Here is a 12384-nt window from a genome sequence, read left to right as displayed (position 1 = left end):
AAAACTTAGTTGTTGGTTAGAACTAAGATAAAAACTAGTTCGTTGGTTAGAACAAAACAAAACTAGTTTGTTGGTTAGAACCAAGATAAAAACTAGTTTGTTGGTTAGAACCAAGATAAAAAACTAGTTCGTTGGTTAGAACCAAGATAAAAAACTAGTTCGTTGGTTAGAACCAAGATAAAAAAACTATTTCGTTGGTTAGAACCAAGATTAAAAACTGGTTTGTTCGTTACAACCGCGATAAAAAAAACTGGTTTTTGGTTAGAACCAACAAATTTGCTCTCAGCGACTGACAAAAGTCCCAAGTTCTCCCGCAATATTAGCTCATTTCTTGACGGGTATGCGTCTCTGGGAGCCAAAAAAAATAATGTAGTGATTACTGTGGGTGATTTCATTCCTGTGGAATGTGTTACTTCCCACTCAGAGTAGGCTAGGTAGTGTAAGGCATTGCAACTGGAAAACCGATACTGTTAGCTCAGTCTGTCGTCCCCGTGTGTCCCCGACATCACAAACAGAATTCCAATACTGTCATTTCAGTCTATCATCCCCATGTGTCCCTCAGTATATCGTCTCTTGTGTCTCCCGACATTACAAACAGAAAGCCGATACCGCTAGTTCAGTCCGTTGTTTCCGTGTGTCCCCCGACATTACAAACAGAATGCCGATACTGTTATTTCAGTCTGTCATCCCCATGTGTCCCTCATTCTTCGTTTTCGTGTGTTCCCGACATTACAAACAGAATTTCAATACTGTTATTTCAGTCTACCATCCTCATGTGTCCCTCAGTCTGTCGTCCCTTGTGTCCCCCGACATTACAAACGGAAACCTGATACCGCTAGTTCAGTCTGTCGTCTCCGTTTGTCCCCCGGTTGATCAGCGGTAAGTTCATGGTCTTACAGTGCTAACATCCGGGGCTCGAGTCCCCGAGGTGCACGCAGAGCACATAACCCGTTCTATACCTTTGCCTACCCCCCAGTGGTACAGCGGTATGTCTACGGACTTACAACGCTAGAAACCGGGTTTCGATACTCGTGTTGGACAGAGCATAGATAGCCCGTTATGTAGCTTTGTGCTTAATTACAAAACAAACAAACTATACCTTTTCCCCAAACAACAACCAATGATTGCCGTGTAAATATGGATGAATGTCAGGATTCAGGTTGCGAGTCTCACATTTTCAATACTTAAGAAAGCATGCTAGTTTTGTGAATAAAAAACAAAACAAAAACAATTTAATGGAACTTCGGAAAGTGGCGTCCTCACACGTCCTTAATTAGAACTAATAGGCAAGAGGGAAGACAACTAGTCAAACGCACCTACCGTCAACTATTAGATTAATCGAATCGGGAGATGTGACCGAATACACAGCCCAAAATACGGAGCGTGATTTTTACTGCAACGGAATTCGAACCAAGGACCATGAGAATTACAGCCCAGTGTTAGATACTAGCCACACCCAGCCTAATTTGTTGGAGAATGTGTTCTTCTAAAATAACTTAGAACCGTGGGCTGTGCTGAGCTCAGAACTCGGGATCTATTTCGCAGACCCTCGAACAAAAAATGTGTAGTAAAAATACTACAGATGTCGAATGCAGACATGAGTTCTTACAGTTAAACTATACACCGGCTTCTGCGAAGATGGTTTATAGTTAATGATATAATCTGGTTAGTAAAAGTTGTTTTCAATAACCTGGTTTACTTACATTTTTGTATTTATCTATTAACTTTCGATCAGAACAAACCATCTATTTAGATCAATATGTAATGGTGACGAAGAAGGACGTCAATTACCAGGTTCAACGTTATCATCTAGAACCAGTTCTGAACCTGAACACTGTTCAAACAAAACAGGTCTAAACCTAAAGCCGTATATAGAAAACTGGTTTGAACCTGTATACTACTAATCTAGAACCGATACTGAGCCTGAACCCTGTACATACAAAACCAATTATAAACTTGAACACTGTTCATACAGAACCGATATGAACTTGAACACATACAGACCTGATATGAACCTGAATACTGTTCATACAGAACCGATATGAACCTGAATACTGTTCATACAGAGCTGATATGAACCTGAACACTGTTCATACAGAGCTGATATGAACCTGAACACTGTTCATACAGAACCGATATGAACCTGAACACTGTTCATATAGAACCGTCTGTTCTATTCCCATCGTGCTGGTGGACAATGTCCTGATTTGCTATACAACTTGTGTCCATTCTATTTATATATCTTTATATTGGTTCATTGGCTACTAAAAGTGACAAAAGATTAAAACCTGATGTTACGGAACAGCTCTGTTAAAGTGAGGTTACATAAAACTAAAATAAACCACGAAAGCAGGGACCAAACTTACCACGACCAGACTAAATCTCCCGGATGTATCAGATATGTGAACTATATCGGAGTGTACACAGTTCTTTTAGTTAAGTACTATTTTTATTTTCTACAGGTGATGAAAGCATGTTATATAATAGACATATCTGTGTGACATTCCTGATCTAAAACTGTCGAGGAAACTCAAAAGATTATATAAATTATCGTGCAATTAATCCACGAATCTAGTTATTGGCGTATTAAAACGCAGAGACACCTGGTGACTAAGGTATGTTGAATTTAATAAACATAGTCGCGTATAGACTAATCAAACTTACAGTTAGTTTTACCACCATATTTTAAAAAATGTGGACGAAGGTTTATGTTGTTAAGCGCAAAGATGCACATGGGCTGTCTGTGTTGTGTCTCCAACGGGTCTCGAAATCTCGATTTTAACATTATAAGCTTTCAGTCTTACTGCTGAGACCCAAAGTGACGCAGCGCCATGTCTGCGGACTTGTTATTAATAACTACAAGCGTAATCTTCTTCCGTTGACGTTATGGTTGTATGACCCCCCCCCCCTTCCGGGATCTAATCGTCAAGTGTATATTGCCGGTTCGCCAGTCCTTCTGAATAATGAGCAGGTTAATTCAAATAAATAATAACTAATAATATATATATATATAGTGTTAAGAAAAATTGATAAAATAATGTTCAATAATCCTTAACCTAACACTGATGTGTTGTGACATAAATAAAATGTGTGAAAATTTACACTTTATCAAAGTAATGAAGTTCACACTGTAACGGTTGTTGTCAAGCAATTTGCTAATATAAATAGCATCTCATCCGTTACAATGTTTGTTGAAACCTAAACAACCATTATGTGAACAATGCTTTCAGACATTTAAAACAAGTTCACGACAGCTGTTTTTTTTTGTGTTTTTGGCTGGCTGCCATTGGTCCCATTGCTCTAAAAGTGAGAAAACATCAAAATGTTAAACTTATTTCAAAGTGACGACTGAAACAGGATTGTGTGATATCTCTATACATAGTATTAAGTTGGATGACTGATCGTTTGAAATCCAGATCTAACGAGTGATCCTTAAGTACTTGACCTTCCTGTCAGTTAACTGGGGGTTATTGACATCATTTTATATCGGTGGTTTTTTGACATATCATGGCTGTACTACTGCAAGTTCCAAATGTCGTTTAAATTACTTTGACCATTGTATTATCTTTTATTACACTAATGATATTGAGTTTGTTTACACCGGAAACTGAGGCTGGCTCAAATGCATACGATAATGTAAAAGAACGATGGCCTATAAAAATGTTATTTTTAGTAACCGTTTGAAAATATAACCGCATTAGGCTATCTTCTGTGTCCGCACGGGGATCGAACCTCAGATGTTAACGTTGTAAGTCCGTATTGTTTGTTTTGAATTTACACGAAGACTATCTGTGCTAGCTGTCCGTAATTTAGCAGTGAAAGACTAGAGGGAAGGCAGCTAGTCATCACCACCCACCGCCAACTCTGGGGCTACTGTTTTACCAACGAATAGTGTGGTTGACCGTCACTTTATAACGCCTCCACGGCTGAAAGGTCGAGCATGTTTGGTGGTACGGGGATTCGAACCTGCGACCCTCAGATTACGAGTCAAGCGCCCTAACCGCCTGACTGTTCGTAGTCAGTAAAGTAATGCATTTCAACGAACTGTCAAAGAAGTAGAATAAACCTAAAAGCGAAAGTACAGAATATGTTTAAAGGGGAGGAGGGGGTATTACAGGGGCAGTGACAGAGGGTCGCGGGTTCGAATCCCCGTCACACCAAACATGCTCGCCCTTTCAGCCGCGGGGGTGTTATAATGTGACGGTCAATCCCACTATTCGTTGGTAAAACAGTAGCCCCAGAGTTGGCGGTGGGTGGTGATGACTAGCTGCCTTCCCTCTAGTCTTACACTGCTAAATTAGGGACGGCTAGCGCAGATAGCCCTCGTGTAGCTTTGCGCGAAATTCAAAACAAACAAACAAACATACCATTCTCTGTATCCGCCATTTTATTGGCTAGAAGGTCTTAAGACTGTCGTACTGACAATACAGATAATTGTAAAAAAATGGTTACAAAATGATTGTTATTAACTTATAGTTTATTTTTGATAGAAAAAAACGAAGATAAAAATGAGAACATTGTCTGTGATTGTAGAATGAATGTTATTACAGCAAGGCTGATAGGAATTGGTTTTCTGATGACTGGTATAGTCGCAATAATCTTGTTGACCGGCAGTGATTTGATTACTAAAACCATTGATGTTGTTCTTGAATCCCCTAAAACTATTGACAGAACAGTCGATAAAGAGCAGATGGTTGAAAAATCTACTCCTGATGAAAATAGCATCTACTTCTGATGAAAACAGCATCTACTCCTGATGACAATAGTATCTACTCCTGATGAAAACAGCATCTACTCCTGATGAAAACAGCATCTACTCCTGATGAAAATAGTATCTACTTCTGATGAAAACAGCATCTACTTCTGATGAAAACAGCATCTACTCCTGATGAAAACAGCATCTACTCCTGATGAAAATAGTATCTACTTCTGATGAAAATAGCATCTACTCCTGATGAAAACACGGGATGAAGACGCGAAAAATGGATAGTGATCATCCTCTTCATCTTATTAAAAAAACAAAGGAAACTGTGTAACACTAAGAAAAGCAAAAATTACGATGAAGAAAAAAAAACACATAGGACGAGAAACCATCAGTGCAACGTCAGGAAACTTACCCAGCAGTAAACAAAAGAATACGAACGCTTCGGACGACAAACAAACAAGGAAATCTACCACAAAAGTGAAGACTGAAGCTCAGAAAACAAGCGTACCTTTGAATCAGAGAAAACCCGAAGCAGTTTCGAAGAACAACGAGCTACCATTACTAACAAAGTTGAACCGAAAGACAAAGAAAATATCACGATAGGCCAAAGATCAAAGTCCGGTAAAACTAATTCAGGACACGGAAAGAACTTCGAGTCTTCAGTGTCTAAGAAGAAAGCAAAGCGTAGATACAGGAGACAAACAACATTTGACAACTCAGCACATAGTTTTTCTGCCTTCGGTACTTTACATCAGGTTTGAGAGAAAAATGCACGTTTAAGGGAAAGGATAACGTGAAAGAAAATCCCCCCACTAAAGGAACAGAGAAAACTTGTTTCAGAAAAAAAAAATTAAGACTATTTCCAGTGCACCCTTCTTGTAATTTAATATTTATTTGTAAAGGAATGTCTTGGTTCCTCTCGAAGAATTTATTTTTTTAGCACATTCACACTAAGATAGATTTTGCCAAAAGAAAGGAAACTTGCCGAGGTTTGGTTTGTTCGTTTGAAGTTAAGCACAATAGACGACATAGGCGCCCGCAGAAGGGGCAAGAGGGGCATTTGTCTCCCTTACATTTCACAAAAACATTGCACGTGTTATGATGCAAACTTAGCATCGTAGTTAAACTAAATATTTTTAGTAATTTTCATTAAAACTGTAAATTTGTGTTTATGTCTAAGCACACATAACACATATTGACTTATACTGTAAAAGCTGATCCCCTACACACATGTTTTGCCTCTCTCTAGAAAATACTTCTGTGGGCGCCCGTGATAATTTCTGCTGTGTTCAGTGCGGGCATCGAAACCCGGTTTTTAGCGTCGTTATCCTGTAGACTTACCGTTGAGCCACTGAGGGAGGGTTGGTGTTTCGAAACTTATCCAAAACTTGTTTTTAAGATTAATTTAAGGAAGGTCAAGTTGTAACTATTAAACACATTTATGAACACATATTAAAAAACAAAAAAATAGTGGTTAGTTTTGTTTTGGCTGTTGTACGTGTATGTTGATTATCTAGTTTGCATAGACAGCAACAAAATTGGGATTTATCTGAAGAGTTTCGTGAAGTTTATGTTTTGATGATTCACATGTTTGAGTTTTGTTTTATCTGGAACATGGATAATATTTCATGTATTTTTCATCACCAACATATATTCTTCATAGACTCAGAATAGTTTAAAATTTTAACTTGGTAGTAAATTATGAAATTAACATCTTACTTAAAGTGGAAATGAACAAATAAACCGTAGCAGGTTCAAAGAAAAACTTCGTACGATGATGATTAACGTTACGATTTCCAGACTTCTATTAACGATTCCTACCTGTAGATGGCGGTAATTCATCTTAAGACAATAATTGCAAATTATGCGATTTACAATTTACGCATTAGGTGGGCGGAGTCAACAAAGTTGTATTGAACAGTGAAAGGTCAGCGTCAATTCAAAGTGGTCACTAATTTTCTTCATCGATAAAACTCAATGGTCAGAGTATCATCATTCAATATTCTTTAATTGAGCGAAAGATGCTGTACACAACAAAGACCGTGATTAACAGTTTAAAGGGAACAAAAAACCTTATTTAAAGAACGAACTGGTAAAAGTTTGAGTTAAAAGAATGTTAGGAAATATAAAACATATTGTGCATGGTGTCAAGTGTTTATAATTCTCTTGACCACAGTGTTTCTCGGATAATACAAACCACTTAAAACCCTTCAATTAATATTGCTATTTATAAGTCGTATGACCGCAATCTTTCTTGGACAATTCAAAGTTCATTATGCATTTTAGTTAATTTTGCTGGTATTCTTTGCATATTAAAAATAATTGTTTTATCGCAAGGGGGTCAGTATTATCCGTAGAATTTTATACAATTCAAACACAAGCTAAATATGAAACATTTTAGAAGTTTTACTCAGTTTACAAATCAAGATACTATCCGCTAATATACATGGTACCACGAAGCTTCGTAAACTGAAAAGTTGGTTTTTGTACTTGTAATATGATAACACACGTATTAAAAATTAAACGAATTAAACTGAAAATTTTTGAAAGATGATTTAACACACTTTTGGAGATTTGGTTAATAAAATGATTTGATATTATAAATGATCTTGCACGTATTTCGAATGTTACGAAGCGTCACATTGTCGTTCGTGGTGCTCCGCTAAATCCAATAAAACGGTTAAAATAACAACACACAAACAAGCACGATAGTACAAAACTGAGAAATGCTAAGTTGTGTAATGCAAGCACTTCTTAAGGGTTACCAATTACAACAATACTCCTCTTCCGTATAGAACTTTTCTGTACGTTAAAATACTTAATTTATGAGCTTTCGGCCCTCTTTTGGGAGCGTTTCGGTTTTCTTACTGCAAGAGAAAAGCATTTTAACGTAGAGAAAAGTCTGTGTATAATTCTACATATTAATTTACCTATGTTACGATTAAAAATAACAAAAAAAACTTCTATTTTTGGAACTCTCGTAATTTATTCGAAATGTTATTGTTGGAGCTAGTGCCATCTAATGTTAAAAACCCAAACTAAATGTGAGCGTTAATATTACAACAAATTCAAGAAAATAAATTTCTCTTTCGTCGTTGTTACATCTTGCTTTCATGAATAGCATTCATGAGGTAAAATGAAAACAAGTCCATGCCTAACACTTAATGTTCTGATAATTCAAACTAAATATTGAACGGGATGATGTCAACCGACATATTGGTAAATGTGCTCAGTCAGGGCTATCTGCGTTAGCCGTCCCTAATTTTGAATTGATGGGATTCTTTGTTTGTTTGTTAGGAATTTCGCGCAAAGCTACACGAGGGCTATCTGAGCTAACCGTCCCTAATTTAGCAGTGTAAGACTAGAGGGTAGGCAGCTAGTCATCATCATCCACCGCCAACTCTTGGGCTACTCTTTTACCAACGAATAGTGGGATTGACCGTCACGTTATAACGCCCCCACGGCTGAAAGCGCGAGCATGTTTGGTGTGACGGGGATTCGAACCCGCGACCCGCAAATTGCGAATCGAGCGCCCTAACCACCTGGCCATGCCGTGCCAGAATTGATGGGAAGGCAGCTAGTCAACATAACCTACCGCCAACTCTTGGGCTACCTTTCTTTAAACGAACTATGACCACGCAAAACCCGTAAATTCTTTACATCATGGACGTTGATGTGTGCGAGACAGTAGATCTGTATTTTGTTTGATTGTAATTTAGTATCTGTTTGGTCCGCAGTGCATAAAACATATAAATCCAGAATTAATGCGAGTAGAATATAATTCCATTTAAGCATGGAAAACGGTATTGGATTGCCGCTGATGTGTATTACAGCAAAGCTCAACAATGGGGTATCTGCGCTCTGTCGAACACGGGGAATCGAACCCCGTATTTTAGCGTTGTAAATCCGTTAACTTATCGCTGACCCACCGAGGTACAATAATCCTTGAAAAAAATAAAATAAAACTTTTGACGACGGACACAGTTAGCAGAGTGGCTGATTTTTACATTCTTTTCAGTGTATGTAACCTAGCCCCCATCTTTAGTGGTTGGTTTACTTTCACAAAAGATAAACATATTTAGTTTTTTAACGCTAGATGGCACAACGTAGCGTTAACATGAAATAAAAAATATCGTTGCCCATCAAATGTTCGTGATAATGTATAGAACGTGGAATTCTTAAAATTCAACGCAAAAACAAAACAACACATAACTTAACGTCAAAAGTAAGAACAGTTTTAGAGATTGTAAGAGCACGGGTTAAATTTAACTCTTAATAAAAATTAAAACATTAGGATTACGAACGAAGAAATCACTAAGAGTGGAGGTGCCCAGATGACAGATCAAAAAAATCTTAATCATTATCTGTTTTATGACATTACATACTCCTAGTTAGACAGGGATACTAATCAGTTGGTGAATTTTTATTTTTGAGCTATGTAGTTATTTTGTTTTGATCAGAAGCTAATCACAATACTCAAATAATATGTAAAGAAAAGACAGAAATTAAGCATAGACGTTATTCCAGAGACAGAAAGTGAGTGACAGTACATGAAGCAAATTACTAGTATTTATGTGTCTTGTTAGGTGTTATTGGGATTACGACCGAAAACATGGATAGCAGCGACGGTTGATGAATAAGTGATTACTAGTAATTTAAATTGTTGTTTTTATTATTTTTTTATATTACAAGTAATTTTAGTTGGACCGATATATAGAATTATTTAATTTTACTTACCACTTTATTTCCTAGTTCTGTTCTATGCAGTTAGCTTATTTTGATCGGAGGTTATTGATAGCTCCACCTAGTGACTTAAAGTTAAAATACAGAACAAAAATGTTAAAGCGTATATTTGAAAGTTTGTAGAAAAAAAAGGAAATTGACAATAAAAATTTCCAGTCTATAAATTATAGTAAATTCAAATAAAACAGAAACAGCTTTGCATTCGAATAACCTTTATTGAAAGTGTAGCTCATACACATGGATTTTCAGATATACATATATATATATATAAGTTTAAAAAGTGTTTTATTTACATCAATGTGTGTAATTCTCCATCTTCTGGCCTTGATTTTTCGAATGACACAAGCGTAACTTGACACAAATCTTTAAATTCTAAATGAATGATTCAAGGAAACAAATCACTTCGAAAAATCTACTGAAGTTTTAAAATAGTAGCCTCTAAACATCACCAGTCTTGCTCTCTCTGAAAAAAGTTCTTTCTCTTTCGCACTACTTCTAAATTTACATCTGTAATTTTTTATATGCAAATGAATATTATATTTAATTTTCATAATTAAACAAAAACGTACTACCAGTTACAGCGACTATGTATGATACGTCATAGTTTCGAAAAACAAACACTCACACACACACAAACGCGAAGATAGTTAAAAATAGGCTTAACACGACAGTTTCAGAAAAAACCCAAAGGTAACTAAAAGTAGGCTTAAGCAAGGCTTGACACTAAGTGCGTCTACTCGAAGCATCGACCAATAAACGTTTTTCAGTTAGATGATTTTATTTTGATTATTTATTAATGGGGCAGGTTAAAGTTCTGGAGTTTTTTTTTTATGTCGTCCAAAGTGATGTCATTCACGTGAACCAGCTTAGTAGACTCTCTTGATGATATATATAGTTAGTATACTTTCTTGACGATATATATATGTTTAGATGTTCTCTATTAATGATATTATATTTCAGGGCAAATTTTCTTATAATTATCCCGAAAGAGGACCGAAGACCGCCTGGAGAGGTCACCTGTTTAAACTACTCGCACCACGATACAGTAGTGTGTTGTCTGTCAGTTAGTCATTAGACACTAAAATGACGTCACATAAGGGACACTTCACTTTGCCATTTTATACTGTCGTGACGTCAGTAAAACTTGCGCATATCATGAATCACGAGAAGAATTATATGCACTCTGTAGGCTATAACACAACATGACATATGAACTTCAAAAGCAAGAAATAAAAATATTTGTAACTCTTAATTTTGGTTTATTTTCTCTGGAAACAGAACACTTTCGGGGACCCCGCGGAAGTACATCTAGTTTATAGTTTAAGGTATACTTTCTTAACGATATTTTTAGGTAAAAACCCCTTAATGATATTTTTAACAAAATATTATATTATTGTTAGGAATTGATCAGTTATCGTGATTATTATTGTTTTGTAAATAACATATTTCTGTTTCATCTTCCCGAAATCCAATTATCCGAACACTGTCAGATTATAAACCTTCGTCCTTCAGAGGTCGTCCCCCTTAGATCAGTGGTGGACAGAGTCAGATAGCTTTGCACCAATATAAGAACTACAAGTTGAGATGTTTGTCTTCTGACAGCGCTTGGTTTATCAGGTTTCTTGAATTGTGTTTAATCTACGTATTTGATCATATTTGTAAACACGAAAATAACTCTGTGACTGTTTTAGTTAACTTCTAGCTGTAAGATGAAATTAGAGTTTCTGCGCATGTTCTTGAAAATGGTGGAAAAGAAGAACTGAAATGAAATCCAGGTTGAACACTCATAAAAACAGTCACAAATGATAACGTACAAAAGTATCACTACACATAACAGATAGATACATACACAGTATCGTGTCAAGTAACCTAACGTTTAAATCCACTATTAAGGAACAAGACCTAATTTATAAGGACTCAGGTCTCGACACTTTCAAGTATCCTCTGAAATCAAAGTGTTTGATTGTCAGAGAAATATGAACACTCACTAACAAACGTTACACTGAAGAGTTTGTTTGTTTTGTTGTTAAGCCCAATGGGCTATCTGTACTGCCCACCATGGGTATCGAAATCCGGATTTTAACGTTATAAGCCTTCAGACTTACAGCTGAAGGGGGGAGGAGGAATGTTTCGTTTGCTTAATTGCATTAGAGCAAAGCCACATTGGGTTGTATGCTGTGTCCACTGCGGGGAATCGAACCCCGGATTTTACCGTTGTAAGCACGTAAACTTATATCCGTATAAATTTGGCATTGTTCCATAGCAGTGGTCTTAAACTCTATTTTGTCATCCCACACTTTCTGACTGGACGTCATCATTAACGTCATCAGCTCTTTATCCAATCACACGTTTTAGGAGTTAATTTTTGTAAACATCTTGTTGAGCACTTGCTTCATTTGTTGAGCTGAGCTTCGTCGTCTTCTCATACTGTTAACCATTCTCCTACGCACTACGTCACGGTGTAGCTCCTTGAAGGCCTCGCCTACGGCGTCGCCACCATCACAGGCGCTACATTCGAAGAAACAGCACGAGAGCTCCACGGCAAGCTGTTCGGCTTCTTCCTGCTCAACCTTACGCTCGTGCGTGAGATCATTCTTATTCCCCACCAGGACACAAGAGAAGTTTTGGGTTTTCTTGACAGAAGCAATATGCTGGTGAAGATGGAGGATATCCTCGAAACTCCCCCTATCGGTCGTACTGTACACAAGAAGAAATCCTTCTCCCCAGTTGATATTACCATCTTGAAGAATATTTTCTCCCTGTAAAACGTGATAAATAAAACATCTTAATTGTTACTCTAAAATATATTTTACTTTTGTTTAGGTTAGGCTTAAAGAAACATTTACACTGTTACTACGTTCGTAAACAAACACAGTATATCATAAACACTGGCCTAAGTAATATATATATTGTTGCGTCAGCGAGTCACATGACCA

The 12384-nt window shown here is 36.9% G+C and overlaps 1 protein-coding gene across 2 annotated transcripts in view; it reads right to left on the bottom strand.

Moving 5' to 3' along the window:
• Window positions 1-10715: 10715 nt before the first annotated feature.
• Window positions 10716-12384, bottom strand: part of LOC106470567 (ras-related and estrogen-regulated growth inhibitor-like) — a 34893-nt gene continuing 33224 nt past the window's right edge. For both annotated transcript variants that reach the window (XM_013931131.2, XM_022399175.1), the window contains one exon: window positions 10716-12207. In XM_013931131.2, the coding sequence (XP_013786585.1) occupies window positions 11800-12207 (408 nt within the window). In that variant the 3' untranslated portion in view covers window positions 10716-11799. The remainder of the gene's footprint in view (window positions 12208-12384) is intronic.

This window comes from Limulus polyphemus, unplaced genomic scaffold (genome assembly GCF_000517525.1).
Source record: "Limulus polyphemus unplaced genomic scaffold, Limulus_polyphemus-2.1.2 Scaffold4089, whole genome shotgun sequence".
NCBI lineage: Eukaryota > Metazoa > Arthropoda > Merostomata > Xiphosura > Limulidae > Limulus > Limulus polyphemus.
Note: the sequence above shows the minus strand (reverse complement) of the source record. Positions and strands in the feature narration are given on the sequence as shown.